Consider the following 20,041-nt stretch of genomic DNA (forward strand, 5'->3'; position numbering starts at 1 on the left):
ATTGTGTTTAGGATGGGGGTGAGGGAAGAGTTAGGTGCAGTAGGACAGGTGAGTGATGGGGCAGGCCCAGGGCAGGTGGGAGGTAGGCACTGTAGCGTGAAAAGGTGTGCTTTAACCATCACCCATGATTAAGTGCTGTCGCTCCAACAGTCTCCTGTTCTTTCCCCACATATTAGCTAATTGAAGTGTCTCTCGTTGGGGTGATTTTTGTTCCCCAAAGGACATTTGGCAATGTCTGGAGATATTTCATGCAACAGAGTTAGGAAAGAGGACCTACCTGGTACTCGGTGGGAAAAACAACTAGCGATGCAATCAGACCTCACCCTGCAGCATCACTTAGCTGGTCCCTCATGGTTCCTGGTGCTGAGGCTGAGAAGTGCTCCCAGGCCCCGTATCAATTGTGAGACTGTGATGATCCCAAGTGTCCCTACCTGCAGAGGCTTCAACTCTGTTGGAAACTTGATCCTCAATACAATAGTATTGAGTAATGGCAACCTGGGGAAGGGATCCCTCCTGCGGAGAGTGGGTAAGTTAACTACCAGGGTGGGAGGGATCCTGTGGAAAGTGAGTCCTTTCCCTGGTCCCATTGCTCACTTACCCTTCACCTTCTACCAGGGGGTCAGGCAACCAGAGGTGAGACTTGACTGCCCTTTGCCTGTGAACTTTCTAGCCTGCACAGCAGTCAGAATCTCAGGATAAAATGGACTGATGCTTTCTACCCGGAGAGGTGGTGGGGTGTGAATCACTGTGCAGTACAGTGCTTCCTTCCCCTCCCAGAGGCCTGCTGAATGAAGGAGTGAATGAACTCGAGCTGCTGGTGGGAAGGTGACTCACACAGGCCAGCCCCCCGGCCTCCATCCCTGGCAAATGCTAGGCCTCAGCCACATAAGAACAGGCTCCTTGTTCCCCGGTGATGCGATGTGTTGATCTGCCAGTGGTCCTGCCTTGCCAGGTCTGTGACACAGGCGTCTCAGCGCTGTCTAGCCAGCTCCAGAGAGCGGCCCGCTCAGAACCCTCCAAAAATCCACCCTTTGAAACCCAAGAAATTGGATCTTAAAATCCCAAAATAGAGTACAGAAAGGTACACATCACGTCTGCCTCTTTTTTTTTTTTTTTTTCCCTCCTGTAGCAAAAATGAGTCAGAATTCTTGGTCTGGCTCCAGAGAGACCTGCCTGAATGTTGGGTGGGGGCAGGGCACAGAGCATGAAGACAACTCACCTTTTGGTGGGGGGAGACACAGCCCTGGCTTGTGTTTCACGCGTCCTGCCCTTTGCCTCTCCACCAGCTCAGAGGCTGTTGCAGTTTTCATAGCGGTGAAAGACGAGATGCCAGGTCTTATGACTCCTCCAGATGTCCCATATTTGCTGAAGCAGTAGGTGGTGCTGAGGGGTGCTGCATCATTGGGGTTGGGGGACAAGGCTGTTAGCCCCCCCTCCCCCATGGGCACTCAGTTCTTCTCTTTGGGGCATAGTTGCCTGGGGTTTTTATTTGCGGGGGGAGGGGAAGAGGTTGAGACATGGTCTTGCTATATATATATAGCCGAGGCTGGTCTTGAACTCACAGCTGTCCTGCCTTGGCCTCCTACCACACCCAGCTTGTATGGGGTTCCTGAAAACTCCCTTCATCTGCCTCAGTTTTCCTCCTAGGGATGCATTCTCTCTCCGTCCTGGCTTCTCATGAGCCTAAGGAGCCTGTCCAGACAAGTTGTCACCTTGTCCTTTGATAGCAGGCCAGTGTCCTGCATGCGAAGAGAGGTGCTTTTGAAGGGTGATTTCTGCACCCATCTGCCCTCTTAGTGACCATATGGGCAATGGGGCATGGCTTGGCCTCCCTTTTCCTTCACCACCGCCAAGTTGCTGTCTGTTCAACTGAGTGTCAAGATTGTAAACTTCATTTTTCCAGCCCTGAGTTTGCCTCCTCTTCTGACTTCCAGTGTAATTGGCTTGGTATAATATGTCTCTTTCACAGGGAGACACATTCCTGCCGACCAGCCCAAAGAGCAGGGAATTTAGTTAGGCAGCCTGCAAATGTGGGGACTCTTCCAGATGTGAATAAGCCTTCTTTCTTGGGGCTGTGGGAGGATGAATTACTTGCAGTATGTGGATCCACATAGGATCCATCTACTCAGTTATTCATTCAGCAAGTGCCTATTTGTGCTGGGTGCCATCCGAGGTGCCAGGGAGTAGGGATGGACAAGCTTCCATTCTAGAGAAGTAGATGAGCACATGTGCTAACAGTTACTGCTGTCAGGAAGGAACCAAACGGCGAGATGCTAGGATACTTTGCTTCAGTCAGGCTCCTCGGAGAAGGCCCTGTGTTCTGGTTAGCTTTAACTGGCAGCTTGACACAACTTAGAGTCATCTGCAAGGAGAGCCTCAATTGAGGAATTACCTAGATCAGACTGGGCTGTGAGCGTGTCTGTGGGTGGTACCTTCCCTAGGCAGATGGGCCTGGGCTAACTGAGCATAAGCCTGCCTGCCGAGCCAGCCAGAACATCTCCCGTGGCTCCTGCTGTACTTTGGCTCCTTGGTTGGAAGTGATTCTGTGTGGAGTTAGTAAGCCGGTGTTCAGGTTCCTGCCTTGACTTCCCTCCATGATGGACTATGACCCAGAATTTTAAGCTAGTGAACTCTTCTTCTCCAGTGTTGCTTCTGACTAGAGTGTTTTATCACTCTGAAGGATAATTCTGTTTTGGCAAGACTTGAAGGATCAGGGGTAACCAGGCATGGAAAGATCCAGAGGCAGTCCCTAGGCCTTGGGAAGAACATGTGCAAAGGCCCTGAGGTAGGAGACACTTGGCCTGTTTAGCAGCAGCAAGGTCATGTGACTGGATGAGGCTCAGGAACTGAAGCTGGAGACAGTGGCCAGGGCAGCCAGGGCCAGCCACCCAGGGTCTCAGAACTGAAGGAGGATTTTCCAAGACTATTTCACAGAGAGCAGAGAAAACAAGATTTGATCGCCAAAAGTCTCCCAGCCATCAGAGGACTGTGGATGAAAGTTAACCTACACTAAGCACCTGTTACAAGCTGTTTACAGAACTCATCTGAGCCCTGTTTACAGATGAGTCTGAGGCCAGAAGATGAAAACTTGCTTTCTGGCCTCATCACATTGGGAATCAGCTAGGAGGTAAATAAATCCAGATGGCTACGCAAGCTAGATGCACACCAGCCTGGGCTTTGAACAAGGAGTGTAGATAGCCATGAACAGAATGGATTTGGCTTCAAAACCATGCAAACCCAAGTGAACCTAGAGGTTGACTTCTAGAAGGTTCTCAGACTCAGTCATCCCTTGGCCTGGGAGACAGCAGATCAGGAGGAGGTTGGCTGAAGGGAAGTAGAGAGAATGGATGCATGGCACCCCCCCACCGACCTGGGAACTGCAACTAGGGGCCCCTGGGGGCCACATACGGTGAGGCTGGGGAGCCACCTCAGGCCTGAGCCCCATGAGGTTCACACACACACACTGCTGTGGTCTCCACGGTGGACATGGTGATTGGAGCCCAATCTCATCCATCTGTGTGATAGATCTGTTTCTAATTTCCGCCAATGGGAGAGATGTAGACTGACTTGACTCTTAATTTAGAATATGAAGAAAAACTGTTGAGAGTTGTTTTTAAGCCTGTGCAGAGCACCTTTCGCTCTTTTTCACATTCCCGGCATGATTTCAAAACACTACTTCCAGGGGCCACCAATCCCTGTGGTCTCCTCCCAGCCTCAGCATGGCCAGGGTCTGTGACACTCAGTGTGGACTTGGGGGGACATGGTTTCTGTTTTTACTACATCCTGGGCATGCTGTCACCTCTGCTGGGAATAGGGCACGTCAGACACCAGCTGTCTAATCAGCCCGGTCTTGTCAAGCAAGATGTGTCCTGGGACACAGTGGACACTGTGGCTGTGCCAGCATGGGCACAGCAGCTCTTTGTTAAGGAAAGGGAAGTTCTGGGGAGAAAACGGCCACTGGCCACTCTTCCCTGCCCCTCCCTCCACCTGCCCTCGTCACACCTGAGCGTCATGTGGTGGTCCAGACTCTGAGTTGCTTTCTTCAGGAAGTATCCTGGTGGAGGAGGCAAGGTGATAAGAGAAACACACCTGCCATGTGGTGAGTGAGGCGCCACCAAGCAGGTGGGCAGAGAGTGACAGGGGCGTGGGTGCCCTGCAGGGTGGGGTTGAAAGCAGCCAAGGCAAGCCCTGTGCCTATGAGGGCAGCAGTCGCCGCAGAGGGAGGAGTTAGCATGGGGGCCCTGGCAAAGGCCTGCTGGGGTGTACCTGGCTTGTTCGTGGATGACAAGGCTACTGTGGCTGTAGACCGTGGGAGGGACACAGGAAAGAGGGCTCCATAGGATCCAAGTCACATTTAAGACTGTGTGGGGGCTGGAGAGATGGCTCAGCCGTTAAAAGCACAGGCTGCTCTTGCAGAGGACCCAGGTTTGAATCCCAGTATCCACATAGTGGCTAACAACCATCCATAACTCCAATTCCAGGGGATCTCATGTGCTCTTCTGACCTTCGTGGGCATTGCTTGACATGGGTGTACTTACATACATGCAGCAATACACTCATACACCTAAAAAAGACTGTGTGTGTGTGTGTGTGTGTGTGTGTGTGTGTACAGGTAGACATGGAGACCAGAGAAGAAAATCAAGCATTGTTCCCCTAGAACTATCTGCCTTGCTTTTGGACACAGGGTGTCTCACTGCCCTGGGGCTTGCTCATTAGCTAGCCTGGCTGGCCAGAGGTTCCCAGGGATCTGCCTTTCTCCACCTCCCCAGCACTGGAATCACAAGTGCTCATGAAGACCTCTGTCTTTTACAATTTTTTGATCTATTTTATATGTGTGAGTGTTTTACCTGCATAAGTGCACCCATATCATGCAATGCACACAGAGGCCAGAAGAGGGAGTTGGATTCCCTGGAACTGGAGTTATGGACATTGTTAACTACCATGTCAGGGCTGGGAACCAAACCCAGGTGTTCTGCAAAAGTAGCCAGTGCTGTTAACTGCTGAGTCACCTTTCCAGTACTCCTGGCTTTAAAAAAATAAAAACCAAACCCCCCCCCCCCACAAGTTCTTGGGATCAAAACTCAGTCCTCGAGCTTGTGCAGCAAGCTTGTGATTCTCCCCAGCTGAGGATTTTGACTTAAAAATTTTTTTAATTTTTATTTATTTATTGTGTGTGTATGTACATGTGCCTGTGGAATCCAGAAGAGGGTATCAGATCCAGAACTGGAGTTAGAGGCCCAACATGGGTATTGGAATTGAACTCTTGTCCTCTGGAAAAGCAGCATGTACTCTTAACTGCTGAGCAGCTCTCCCGTCCAACTCTTAACTGCTGAGCAGCTCTCCCGTCCTGGACTTTGAAGTTTTTGTTTGTCTGTTTTGCTGGGGTTTTTTGTTTTTGTTTTTTATTTTATGTGTATGCATGTTTTGCCTGCATGTAGGTAAGTGCACCCATGTCATGCAGTGCCTGCAGAGGTCAGAAGAGGGCATTGGATCCCCTGGAACTAGAGTTACAGACAGTTGTTAGCCACCATGTGAGTGCTGGGAACCCAACCTGGGTTCTCTACAAGAGCAGATGGAGCCATCTCGCTAGCCCTTGCTGGTTTTGTTGTTTTGTTTTTGACATAGCCCTAGTTGGCCTGGAAGTTACTATGTAGGCCAGGTTGTCACCAATCTCACATAGATCTGCTTGCCTCTGCTTCAATGTGCTGGAATTTAAGGCATGTGTTACCATGCCCAGCTAGACTTTGGGTTTTTTTTTGTTTTTGTTTTTTTTTTTTTTGAGACAGGGTCTCCCTGTAGCCCCAGCTGTCCTGGAACTCACTATGTAGGCCAGGCTGGCCTTGAACTCACAGAGATCTGCCTGCCTCTGCCTCCCAAGTGCTGGGATTAAAGGCGTGCGCCACCACGCCTGGTGACTTTGGGTTTTTGACAGGAGTGAGATATCTGCTCCCAAGGGGGATTTGAGTGGAAGAGTGACCAACAATAGTGGTCAGTCTAGCCTGTGTGGCAGCTGAGTGGGAAGCTGAGTGATCAGGGCCTGTCTCTGATCAAAGATGCAGTGGGCAGAATTGAATGGTGTTTAGGAAATAGGGTAGACAGGACCCAAGATGGTCCTGTCAGGATGAAACATGAGGCTTCACAAAAATTATAACATGGGCTCCTTAGTTCTGTAGGGCTTTCTGGGAGGTGGGGCTAAGAATCATATCAGGCATGCACAGTTTACCTGGCACATGTGCACCTGCTCCAGTGTGTGCATGTAAGTTGGGGGGTGGATCGGGGTTTGAATGACAGGTATGAGTTTTGACTTTCACATTCAAAATGAAGCTCAGAACTCGGAGGATCTGTGCATGTTTGTAATAATCTCCTTCCCACGTGCTGTGCTCTGTGGCCGCCCAAGAACTGCAAGAAAACAACCCCTGGGGCCTCTCCTCCTCCAGAGTGCAAGCTTTGAGGACGATACCAATTTCCTAATATTCCAAATTCAACACACAAAAAAATGCTACTTAACATTGTTAATGTTTGATTGGAGTCAAATTCAAAACAGTTCCTTTGGCTAACTGCCAGGTTGAAAATCAACCCCAGGTTTTGGGGCTGAGTCATCCAGCCCCAAAGCCCAGATATGATCCTCAACTTACAGCGGCCTCAGCTGGGACTCCTCAGCTTGATTGCTGCAAAGCACTATAAAGCCAGTTTATGGGGGACTTTGAACTTGAAGGTGGCTCTTTCCTCAGGCCAATAGGGTGTGTTTCAGTCCTTTCTTGATTCTGGGCAGCAGTCTCGAGGAACAAGTTCCGACTGGCCCAGCGACCACAGGAGAAACAACTGCACTCTGACTGCCCATGAGCCGGATGGCTGCACCAGGGGTCCAGTGGGGTTGGTGTGTTCAACGCATCATCTCTTTACAGTAGCGTCAGCTTCCCTGGGATGTGCGCATCCTAAGTCAAAATGCCCTTTATCATGCCTCAGCATTTAATGTTGCATTAAATAAGATTCAATAGTGAGAGGGAAGAGTCACACAGTTTTGCTAGTGAGGACAATATGGAAAGTTAAAACTCCATATGAGGATCTGTGTACCTAGGAGAAAGGCCCAGAAAGGTTCGCATCTTCAGCTAGGCAAGAGAAAAGTGCTTTGGAGCACTGTGGCAGATAATGCATGGAACATTTCAAAGTTGCTAAGAGAGGCTAGATGCGGTAGTGCACGCTTGTCATCCCAGCACTTAGGAGGTGGATACAGGAGGATCCGAATTTCAAGGCCAGCCTCTGCTACCTAGTGAGCTCTAGGCCAGCTTGGATTATCTGAGACTCTCTGTCACCGGGAAGCCACCATTGGCCATGGAGGAGGCATGCCCCCCAGCCCCCTTGTAGCTTCTGCTCTCCAGGATCGTGGGTGAGTCTCAATCTCAGTCATTTATAGTGAGGATGCTGTTTTTTTGAGCACTGTTTTAGGGATTCAACCAGCAACTCCTGTAGTCATTAGACAGTGGCTCAGCCATCCCCCACGATTATGCTGTTTTCCCTGAGCTGATCTGGGCTGCTTCATTTATGAACTGCTCTGGGGAACAGGTGAGGGAGGTTCCAGTTACAGAAAACTTGCCTTCCCTCTGTCTGATTTTCATTCATAGAGCTGAGCTGACAAGACGAGGGCAGAATAGATTATTAGCTCCATCGTGCCTGGTGCCTGCATTTTGCCGGTCAGATTGCTTAAATGGGAAAGTGTGTGTCAGGGAGCCACACTGGGCTGTAGTACTGGGCTGCCCTACCCATGCATCCAGCCCCTACTGTGTGCTTTGTCCCAGAACTGTCAGACCCTGGGGTGTTTCGGGGAGCAGAAGACTTGCCTGCAGAGAGAGTGGTACCTCCTTCCTTGCTAAGGCCACCCCAAGTCATCAGTGTGCTCAGCCTAGAGATGGCCTAGCTGTCCCAGGTCACCCTGGAGATTTCCATGTGATGAAGGTCTCCCTGCATTGGGACATCTTATCAAGACATTAACTTGGACTTTTCGAGACCCCAGTCATGCAATGTGGGCAGACTAGGGTGAGTGGCTCCACAATACTCCTCACACCTGCAGGGAACTGCTGGTGGGAAGGCTTCTCTGAGATGAACTGTGGGGATGGGAGGGTCCTGGGTGTCTGTGGGAAAAGAAGTTTGGGTGCTCATGCATGGCAGACTATTTCTTACCTGACTACTCCTCTTGCTGACTCCAGGCCCGATGGGTGTTGAGCCGCCCTGGGGTAGCAGGGGTCAGTATCCCACATGGGGCTGCCCCAGTTTGTTCACAGTCTACCCTTGGGCTCATTTTTGGCTTCTCTGTTGGGCTTTCTAATTGCATCAGTGGTATCATCCTCTGATGAGCCCATGGACTCACTCTCTGTGCTAAGTTTGGGAGCCCATGAAGGCCACCTGAGGAACTGTCAGCTGGGATGTGGAGAGCAGGCACACCCCTCTTTAATTTTAACGAAAGGAGTTCTGATGGGTGGGGCCACAGATTGCCACAGATCCTAAGAAGCAGACGGGAGCTGACATGCATGGGATCCTGACCCTGTGAAAAGCTTTGTTCCATCTGTTGTAACTCATGTCTATCTACTGTAATCAGCCTCTATTGTAACCCACCTCTGTCTACTGTCGCCCCCGCCCCCCGCCTCACCAAGGTGGCAGGTCCCAGGTGTCCCCATCCCGTGAAATGGCACAACTCAATCAGAAGGCTGCTCTTGATCCAGAGAGATCTTTATTTCCTGAAAGGAAGGGCTTTGTGATTTGTATGTGTGTGTGTGTGTGGAGGGGAGTATGCAACCTCAAACTCGGTGTTAGTCTCAGGGGCCTTTTTTGAGGTAGGGTCCCCATTTAACTTGGAGCTTGCCAATTTGGCTAGACTGGATGGCCAGTGAGTCTCAAGGATCCTTCTGTCTCTGCCTTCCCAGCGCTGGGATTATAAATTTGGGACACTGCACCTGGCTTTTTTACATGGGTGCTGGGGATTGAACTCAGGTCCTTATTTGTATGACAAGCACTTTACTGACTGAGCCATCTCCCAGCCTCATTTTTTAAAAAAATGGGATATCTCTAGGTTGCCCAGGCTGGCCCCAAACTTTTCAGTCCTCTTCCTGTGCCTGCTGGGTGCTGGGATCACAGGTGGGCATTGCCAGGGCGGGCTCAGCTGTCTTAAGGAGCAAATGCTTTGGTTTCTTTTGGTTGCTTTGGTTCGTTTCTCCTTCCAGTTCCCTTCATTCCCTCTCCACCTCATCTTGTTCCTCAATAATAGGGTCACTGTTGCTGTCATCTGGTACTGCCCTCCCCCAACCCCCACAGGACCTGTGGTGTCTCACCTGGGTCTTTAGATGAGAGATTAAGTCCACTAGAAGCTGTGGGTGTGAAGATCTTGCCTGGGTAGGGAGGTGGCTTGGGGCCAGAGTCAGGATTCACATGCTGACTCTGTCCTCTAAGAGCTTTGTTGATTGGGCATGTTGCCCAGCCTATAGCAAGCATTAGTTTCTTCATCTGTAAAGTGGGTGATGATTTGGCCAGTCCTGGGTAGAGTTGTGTGACACATGAACCACTGAGTGCAGTGTCTGATGTGAGGGAAGCTTCATTATTAGTGTGTCATTGTTGAAGGTGAATGCTCTAACACACGTTTCCTAGCTATCAGGGGATGTGAGAGGTCCCCACTACTGTGGAACTCGGGTTCAGGTGTGTGGGGTGTGGGAAGATGGCTCTGCAGATGAACATGTGACTAAAGGGGGATGGGTAGGAAAGAAGTCACTGTTCTGGGAACATGCTAGGAAGTGTTTCCCCCTGGGGCTTGGGAGATGGCTCAATTGGTAAAGCGACTGCCTTGCATGAAGAAGGACCTGAGTTTGATTTCCAGAACTCAAGAAAAACCAAGTCTGTTTGGTGTGGCTGTACCAATTTGTAATCCCAGTGCTGGGGAGGCAGAGACAGGGGATCTCTGGGGTTCACTGGCCAATCAGCCAGCCTAACCTACTTAATGCATTCCAGACCAGAGAGAGACCCTGTCTCAAAAAGGGGGATGGTGCCTGAGGAACGACACCCAAGGCTGTCTCCTGCCCTCCATGTTCACCCCCCTGCCCACGCTCTTCCTTGAAGCAGTCACCAGTTTTGTGGTATACCTCTTAACCAAGTCTGGGGACCTGTATACAAGTGGTACTTACTGGCTCCTAAAATCCCTGGACATTTGACTGTTGTTTCTTGTAAGGAGCTGGCTTCAGTCCTAGACGCATGAATACCCTATGGTTTGGGGAAAAAGAGGTGAAGATCCATACTCTGAGCAGAGACAATGGCTTGTGCAAAGGCCCTGGGGTCAGAACAAGCTCAACAGAAGATGGCTGGCAGGATAGATAGAGAAGCTAGGGGCTTGGCTGCAGGGAACTTCAGAGACCACGGTACCACTAAGCTGGGATTTTATTCTGACACCCCAGGAAGTCTTTGGAGGGTTGAGGGCAGGGGAGGGCCTGGATCTGGTTTGCATTGTTAAAATATTACTGGACTATTCTGTGAAAGACCAGCAAGAGGCAAACTGTGTATTGACAGTCAACCACATGAGAGGTCATACAAATGACAGCTTGGACTGGGGTGCCCACAAGGGATGGGACAGAAATGGCTGGACTTGGTGAGCACCGTGAGGATGCACTCACCAGCTGTTCTCCACAGGTCACCATACTGTGCATTTCTTTCTTGTGGCTGGAGGAGGGAGCAGCCCCGGACATCAGTATTCACAGTCATTCTGCTGGCTTTTCTCCTGGGACTGTGGACCAGTGTTTCCCACTGCTGATGAGCCAGGGAATTAGATTAGGAAATACGCTTGCCTTGGGCTCCCACGCAGAGCCACACAGAGGGCCTGCCTTCCTTTTTGATCTGTGTCATTGAAAAGCAGCAGGTGATCTCCAGATAAGATGCTTTGATTTAGATTTCACCTTTTGCTGTCCATGCTGTGGGTGTCAACCTAGCAGGAAGGTGACAAACAAGGTTGCCCTCCAGCTCAGCTCTCACGCCATCCTGTCTCTGTATGGCTTCTAGAAGAGACAGTAGAGCTCCATTTCCTAAACCAGCACTGTTCAGTAGAATGCTCTTTGAGGATGGAAACAGTGGACATCCACAGTAGATAGCCACGCTGTCTACCATGGTGGCCACCAGCCACACATGGCCAGTGAGCACTCAGAATATGCTGAATTTGACTCAGAGACTGTTACAGTTTTGTTCTGTTTCTGTGATGAAACACTCTGACCAAAAGCAGCTTGGTGGAGGAGTGCGTTTATTTCAGCTTACAGGTCACAGCTCATCATTGAGGGAGGTCAGGGCAGGAACTTGAGCAGGACCCATGAAGGGATGATGTTGTCTCACTCCCAGGCCCATGCTTAGCTAGCCTTCTCACATAGCCCAGAACCACCCACCTAGGGAATGGTGCCACCCATAGTGGGTTGGGGCTTCTTGTAACAGTTAACAATCAAGACCATCCTCAGACTTGCCCACAGCCCAAATTGATCTGTGAAATCTCTCAATTGAAACTCCCTTCTCAGGTGACTATGGGCTGTGCCCATCTTCGTTTCATTGTGTTATCTGTCTGCTGGATCCTGCATTGAGCAGCACAATGTTATGCATCACCACCCATCACCCCCAGGCCTTTCTTTGTTTTTTTGTTTTGTTTTGTTTTATTGGCAGGAAACAAGAGATCATCTTACTGAAGTTCTATAGAACTTTGGAGAAGGTTGGGGACTCAGTGAGTTGTTTCTCATCATAGTTTGCAGAGATAGGAATGGAGGCTGGGAAGGATCGAAGGGGACTCTGGGGAATGGTTAGCTAGAATCTTCACCAGATTCTTAGCTCAACATTCCTTTGCCTTTTGTTATTTAATATATATTGAAATCTAATATTGAATTTCACAAGTTCCCCTGGAGTATACGCTTCCTGTACCATGGTGTATGAAATCACAGTCCTCTTTGGTTACCTTGACAGTCTTGAGCTCCTTCTTCATTCCTAATGGCAGTCACAGTGTGGTCTGTTTGGATCACATCCTTCCATAACTTTTTCTATTGCATCTGTGGATGTATAAATAGATCAATAGAAAATGTTCTGCACTGTTTACATTAAGTTGCAGGTTTTGACACATTTTTTTCTTTAATTTTTTAAACATTTATTTACTTTTTCCTTCCTCCTCCCCCCTCCCTGTGTGTGTGTGTGTGTGTGTGTGTGTGTGTGTGTGTGTGTGTACATATGCATGTGAGCGGTGTACATGTGTATTAGTGTATAAACCAGAGGTCAATGTGAGAGAGAGAGAGAGCGCTTGCCTGTGAAGGTCAGAGGACAACTGGACAACTTGTGGGAGTTGCTTCTCTCCTTTTACCAATGTGAGCTCAAAGCATCAGGCTTGGTGGCAGACCCCTTTACCTGCTGAATCATCTCACTGGCCTCATTTTCATTTTTTCCTTGACAGTGTGTGTTAAGCCTTTCAGGGTCAGTGCATAGAATGTGTACTTCTTGAACTGTTGCTTCTACTTTCATTGTCTGGGCCCTTGACTCTAGTCCAGCCTATCCATATAACTAATTGTTCATGATTCTGTTTGTTTTAGCAGATGTTGCTGTGAGCATCTCCTGCATGCCTGCTGCTTCTTCATGCGTATTGACAGGAGCCATGATGGGTTGTAGGGTGTCTGTTTCCAAATTTGTACATATGTTTATTCTCAACTACTCTAAAGCTCTTTAGAGTACTTACAACAATTTACATTTCTATCAGCTGCAGGAGACCACCCATTCTTGCAGCCTCCAGAACACTTGATATTATCAGCTTGCCACATGTGTGCCCATCTAACGGGAAATGGCAGCTCCTGGGTGTTTAATGTGTGTTTTCTATTTACATACCAGTCTGAGCCTGTCTTCTGTGCTAATAGATATGACCACACAGCCATTTTTTCCCTTGTTGGGTAGCTCTTTCTTAGTCACTCTTTCAGCAGATGCATGCTTGAATACCACTCTGTGCCGAGCATCTTTCTAGGCACCAGTGATATTTGTGGCCAATGACACATCCTGTTCTCAAAGAGTTGGGAGCTTATTTGTAGGGAGGAGTCACGAAAATATATTGTATGTTTGATTGGATTTGGAAAGGAGGAGCTAGAGACAGACATTAGAGGTGAGGCTCTCTTTGTCCTTCCTTGTGGACGTTCTTTGCACATTCTTTCTATATGTCCCATTGATCTTTTGCCTGCCAAGTGTGATATACATTTTCTTCCAGACTTTAATTAATTTTGTCTTAACTGATTGCCCTGATGCCTTGACCTTTTTTTTTTAAAGTATAAAATCAATCTGTGCTAATTGGAATGTTGTCATGTAAAAAGTAACAATGCTTTCTCCCAATCTTCCCAGGTAAACCTTGGTCAACAAGAGCTACGTGTTTGTGTCTTTAGGCTCCTCCCTGCCCCCTTGTCTAATCCCCTCCCTCCCTTTTGTTGTAATACCACCGGAGTTTTTCTTTTCATTGTGTTCATTCTCACACTGATTTGTTCTCTGAAGTATTTTATTTGTTTTTTTAACCAGCATACATTGATTATATACAGTAATGGGTTTCTTTATGGTATTTTCACATGTATAATGTATTTTTATCCTATGATCCACTGATCCCATTCCTCTTCTCCTTTAGTCCCCCTTCTGTTCTCATATTTATTTGTGTATTTAACTCTGATGACCCATTGGCTTTCAGTAGGGCTGCTCATGGGCTCCTGGTTGAGAGTTGGTTTACAGGAATATGGATAACTTACCACTGAAGAAAACATCTCTCCCTTTCCCAACTACCATGAGCTGCCTATGGACACTCAGGGAGGGGTAGGGCCTCATGAGCTGCTCCTTGCTGAGAGCTGCTCCCCGTTGAGAACTGCTCCCCGCTGACTGCCATCATCTGCCTTTAGGTCCTGCAAGGGGGCGGCATCTCCAGGTTATTTTTTATCCTCACTTATCTGCCCCACCTTCCCAACCCTCTGGCCCTAGTTAAGTACAGTTTCTGGTAGTTTCTCCACGAATGCAGCTCTGATCTGCTGTGTTTTGTTCTTGTGATTGCTGAATAGTCTGTTTTAAACTTATCTGAGTTGGACATCCAGGTTGCTTCTGGTTCGGCGTCCATTCAGGCCATGCTCGGCCCACTCTCAGTGCCCACGAGCATCTCTCATCTTCCCCAGTGGTCACACTGTGCATAGCAAACACCCTGTTTTCTCCCCCAGCTGCATGGTTACATGGAGAACAAGCCCCTGGGACTTCAAATCTTCATTGGGACGGCCGACGAGAGGATCCTCAAGCCGCATGCCTTCTACCAGGTACACAGGATCACAGGCAAAACCGTCACCACTACCAGCTACGAGAAGATTGTAGGCAACACCAAGATCCTGGAGATTCCACTGGAACCGAAGAACAACATGCGGGCCACGTAAGGCTGGGCAGGGCTGGGGGCACTACGGGGAAGGGAGCAAAGCCTGAGTGGTAGGATCTGGGAGAAGATCCTATAGGGAACCGCAGCAGTCTAGACCACAGCAGTGACACTGCCCAATCTCAGAGCCACTCCTCTGATTTCTATCTGGATAGTACTGTGGGGTGTGGCAACACATACTTGTAATTCTAGCACTCTGGGGGTGGGGATGGATCATCCTCAGCTACATCCTTGAGTTCCCCACCAGCCTGGGGTACGAAGAACCCTGTCTCAAGAACCAAAGAGGGGAAAAAAGATTGATGGGACCTAAAGAAATTAAGTGACAACACAGGTCACTTACAAAGCTGATCTGTCTGTGGCTAAACTCTGACAGTGTGACAAATACATGTTGGCATCAAAGAACCTTTTTATGAGAAAATAAGCTCACAGGTAACTGTGGGAAGGGTACAAGTACCCTGGGGTACCGTCCTTGTGGCTGTCCCTGTCGCTAACACAGTTCACTTCTCAGTCTCCATTTTTTCCCAGAGTCCTTTGAGAGCTGGCTGTGCCCTTTGCTTTTAAGCACCCCACTATGCATTTCCCCAAAGCAAGGGTGCTCTCTTACATAACCACAGCACATTTATCAAATTCAGGAGATTAAGCCTCTATACTCTGTTCTATTTGTGGAGTGGCCCATGGTCAATTTCTGCCAGTTGCCTTATTTGAGTTTTTCTGTTGCTTTTGAGAATTGCAAAGTTGGCATGAAAATTCCCTAGAGAAGTGGCCACTGGGGAGAGTATCTAATTACTTGTAAAGATCTTTTTTTTTTTTTTAAGTTGACATCTTTTGTGTATCATCCTGGTTTCAGTACCCAGGAGTATATTGCAATTTCCCTCTGTGGCTGGCTGGAAGATGCATTTGACTGACCATCTTGGGCAGGGCTGTGGTTGTTCTTTCCTGCTTGGTGAGATGGCTTTTGGGGTTCTCCTCTGCACAGCATCGACTGCGCAGGCATCCTGAAGCTACGAAATGCTGACATTGAGCTTCGAAAAGGGGAGACGGACATCGGCAGAAAGAACACCCGGGTGCGGCTGGTATTCCGCGTCCACGTCCCAGAGCCCAGTGGCCGCATCGTCTCTCTGCAGACAGCATCCAACCCCATTGAGTGCTGTAAGTCAGGCCTCAGGGCTGAGTCTTTCTGGGGAGGTGAGCCACCCATGAGTGTCCACTCCAGACAGGTGTCCTATAAGAACCTCTGGAGCCTGCAAAGGTATAGAATTGGTCTGCGGTGACCAGAAGGGTACAAACTACACCCACAAAGGTTTTATCTCTGCTTCTATTTACTTGTAGAGAGTTCTGTGGCCTCATAGGAAATTTTAAAACAGCATGGATAATGGGTAGCCTCCGGCTTTGTTTAGAAGAGTCAAAAAAGTATAAATATTGCTCAGATCTTCAAAAGGATAGTTGCATTGGCAGTGAGTTCCTGAAACACACATCTCTGCTTTCTGTCCTCTTCCCTCCATGCAGCAAGAATTACGCTTGGCCTTGAGCTTTGGCTCTGCTGCATTGTAGGAAGTGCCCATGTGCTGCCATGAGCACAGCAGCCCTTATTATACCCATTTCACAGATGGGTAGGTTGAGTATTTAGTAAGCATGCCCAGAAGGGGCAGGACTGGAATTAGAACTAGAGCCCTGAAGACAGCACTCTACCCCAGCCCTCTACCTATCCCTTCCTGCTGACTGATGTCTGTCTGGGGTTAGGGTCAGTGCTGGGCATCCACAGAATGAGCAAGACATGTCCTGTGCCCAACAAGCTCACAACCTAATAAGGATAAACCCCACCCCTACCCCAAGGTGGCTGTAAAGTTGCAGAAAAGTTTCAGAACCAGTACAAAGTTCCCAAGAGCTGCTATGGAAAATCTTCCAGAAACATGAGTTCTACCAGGCTTTAAAAGCTGTGTCCAGTGTTTTCAAGAAAGGTTTGCAATGACACAACACACCCTCACTCGTGTGTATGTATGTGTGTGTGTGTGTGTGTGTGTGTGTGTGTGTGTGTGTGTCTGTCTGTCTGTCTGTCTGCTGTGTGTCTTTGTGTACACATGCACATGCATGCAGTCCTGGAGCTTGAACCCAGAGCCTCATACATACTAGACAAGTACTCTACTATTGAGCTACATCCTCAGCCCCTTTCTAAACTTTTAAGTCAAAGAGCATCTTGCTAAGTTGTCCAGGCTGGTCTTAAATTCACTAAGATCCCAGGCTGGGCTTGAACTCTCTTGCCTCAGCCTCCTGAGTAACTGGAATTGCAGGCTTGTGCCACTAGGTCAGACACCTGCTACAGTTTTGAAAGTAATTCTATTAAAAAGCACAAGGAAGAGGAAAGTAAACATTGTTTCAGACGGAAACTGTTTCTACAGGGTCTTTATCCTGTCTTCTCAGGTAACTGCGTAGTTATAATCATGTTCACACTAAATTATATTTTAGGAATCCCTCCTTGTTTTACTGGAAACATTAAAAACTGATTTTGCTGTTATAAATCAGTTTCCTACAGAGACCAGGTAGGTGATGTAAAGAAAATAGGTAGTTTTGGAGGCAGACAGTAGGGAATAGTGAGACTGGAGACCAGAACCACACTGTCCCCTTCTCAGTGGGCAGCTGTTAACTGACAGCAGCCCTGTTCCCACACAGGAACATGGGCTCTGTGTGTCAATTTTAAGTGATAAACAACAAATCTCCTGATTTAAAAATGGCAACTGCGCTGGGGTGTAGTTCATTGGTAGAGTCCCCGATTAGCATGCAGGTCTTGAGTTCTATCTTCCTGTAAGTTCTATCACATGCAGTATTGATTAAGAAAAAAAAAAAAAAGACCAAAAAAAATGACAACAAAGTCAAGATACTCAGTGGGTCAGACAAGACTTGAATGTGGTTTCTGTTCAATGAGGGAAGGGAAGAGCCATGGAGGAACAGAGTGAGGGCAGGAGCCTGTGATATGGCACAGTAGAGGAGGATGGGCCACCATGTTCAGAAGCGAGGGAGAGTGGAGGGCAGCAGAGCTTGGTCTTCTCCCCAGCAGCCGGTAAAGGGCAAGGCTGATTTGGCTACTAGTTTGAGCTAGGAGAGCAAGACCCAGCAGGGAAGGAGAGACACCAGATGACAGCGCATCTTCTGCCTGATGCACCCCACCCCTGTGCTCTGAACACTGTCTCAGTGGCCACCATGCCCAGTTTGGTTTTGAAAGTCTCTGGATGGTTCTGGAAGGAAATGCAGACTCTCCCTTCTGATTTGGGGTGTGTGTGTAACGCGGGTACTGAACAGACGGGGCTCACCTTCAGGAAAGAACTATAGTGGGCTGCAGGGTGAAGGCGGGGATGTGAAGCCGAGGGTGCCTCCCTCTTTCTGACTCCCTAAGCCAGCATTTCTGACAGGAGTTTGAGTTAGGATCTTCACTGAACCCTGGGTACCCCCAGCAGGAACAGCAGGACTTTCAAAAGTCCTTTGAGCTGGGCTTGGTGATGCATGCCCTTAATCTCAGCACTCAGGAGGCAGAAGCAGGTGGATCTCTGAATTCGAGGCTAGCCTGGTCTACATAGTGAGTTCAGCTGGGGCTATAGGGAGACCCCATCTCAAAAAGATTTAAAAAGGTACTGGAGAGATGGATCAGCAGTTAAGAACACTGCCTGTTCTTGCAGAAGACCTGGGTTCTAATCCCAGCACCCACATGGCAGCTAACAACTGTCCATAACTCCAGTTCCAGGAGCTCCGACAGCCTCTTCTGTCCTCCACGGGCATTGCATGACATGGGTGCACTTACCTACATGCAGGCAATACACACATACACATAAAAATAATAAAGAAAAAAAAGAAAGGTAAATTACTACCCTAAAATAGTTTTTAAAAAAGGATTTTAAAAAAGCCCTTTGAACTTTGAAAATCTGTTTTCCCACCCCTTCAGAGGTCCACATCCTTCTGACAGATAAGGAAACCCCACCTTTCTTGGTAAAGTGAATCACCCGTGATTCACCCATTTTCACTCAGGAGTTAGGCAAGCTGGAGTCTCCAACCTTCTAGTTCTGTGAAATGCCTTCTTTTGGTTTCTGTAACACACTTTTCCTGGCAGAGCCACCCCCAGCTATCACTTGCCCTCCTCTAAAAACCCTCTTGGGTTTTATTACCTTCTCTACCTGGAAGACCCATAAACATTGATTGACTAATTGGCTTGGTTTACAGTCTGTAGGTAGATAATAAATACATACTGGCAATTAGTGATTCACATGTATGGACAAAGAAAGTAGAGAAATATTTATTGTCTAATTGACTCTACACCTGTTGGGGAAGATGAGTTGGTAAGAAAAACACAGCAGGCTGGCTCTTATTTACAAAGCTAACATATTTACTTTGGAGAGGCGCCTCCCACGTCCCAACTTGTGGAACAAGGGTACCTTCCCAGGTTCTAGTAGAAAAAATATGAACACGGCAATAGAGACCGCTATTTGGACACTAGACTGATTGCCTAGAAGGTTCTTTCTACCAATGCGCCAGCCTGTAGAGACCCCGGCTCCCTGCCACACAGCCTGACACCTGTGTTTCCTGTTTCCCCCAGGGGTCTGGTGTGGCTACCGGTGGCCCCTGGAGGGTCTCTAGGCCCCTCATTAGTCTTGGAGGCCGTGTCCAATATTCTCTGGTCTCCCAGCTCTGCCATCCCCGCCTTCCACTACAAGCAGATACTGTCTTCCCACTTCTCTGGGCATATGGCAGAGGTTCCAGGGGGAACACCCCCTCTGTCCCCAACAACAAGCCCACATATGGGGTGCAGCTGGGCGGCCTCCCTCTCCTAGGCACCTGCTAGGGCAGCTCTCCCTGCTTTGCCTTGCTGCTCAGTGCCCAGGCCTGTTTCCCAGGTTCCTCTCTGGTGGTCTCAACCTTTGCAGTAACCGAGTGACTCGGCTTCTTCCTGGACTTCCTGGAATTGCTGTCCAGTGGCTTAAATGTTTACTCAGACATTTGTGCTCTCCCAGGTCTGGGCCAGAGCCTGCCACCAGGAGCCAGTGGGTTGATTCCTCCTGGAGGAGTGAGGGCCACACCCCACATGTCTCTCCTACTCTGGTCCTGGTGCTTCGGCACACCCCTCTGTGTGTACATCAATTGGATTTCTGCCTCCATCTTCACAGGGTCCTGTCCTCTGCCTCTCTAGGGGTGTCCTGCTCTGTTCTGTCACTGATAATGACAGTCACTGGATATAGACCCCACCCCATCCTAGGACCATCCCACCTCCATCTTTACCCTGCTGAATCCTGCAAAGACCAGCTTCCAAGTCATCAGGGGTGTTGAGGTCTGGGGGGCTGTTCAGTCACTACCCCTTCTGTGATCTCCACTTCCTGCTCCACTTCCTGCCTGCTCTACAGCCCCCAAGAGGCTGGATGAGCTACTTCTCTTGGTTTATTTACTGAGTCCTCCACCAAGGCAGCTTCTAAAGCTTGACTGAGCTGTAGAATCATGTATGAATTATAAACACATGCTCATGCATACACATATAAATAACACATATATACATATGCGCATATGTACACATATACAAGGTATATGTCCAGACACACTCTTAAGACACATGCATATCTGCATGCACAAACACATACGATAAAT

The 20,041-nt window shown here is 48.7% G+C and overlaps 1 protein-coding gene across 3 annotated transcripts in view; it reads left to right on the forward strand.

Annotated features, from left to right (window-relative positions):
- Positions 1-20,041, forward strand: part of Nfatc2 (nuclear factor of activated T cells 2) — a 141,091-nt gene that overhangs the window by 61,270 nt on the left and 59,780 nt on the right. For all 3 annotated transcript variants that reach the window (XM_029564546.1, XM_008835150.2, XM_008835148.2), the window contains exons 4-5: positions 14,220-14,422; positions 15,399-15,571. In XM_029564546.1, the coding sequence (XP_029420406.1) occupies positions 14,220-14,422; positions 15,399-15,571 (376 nt within the window). The remainder of the gene's footprint in view (positions 1-14,219; positions 14,423-15,398; positions 15,572-20,041) is intronic.

Source organism: Nannospalax galili, unplaced genomic scaffold (genome assembly GCF_000622305.1).
Source record: "Nannospalax galili isolate Female #2095 unplaced genomic scaffold, S.galili_v1.0 scaffold596, whole genome shotgun sequence".
Lineage (NCBI taxonomy): Eukaryota > Metazoa > Chordata > Mammalia > Rodentia > Spalacidae > Nannospalax > Nannospalax galili.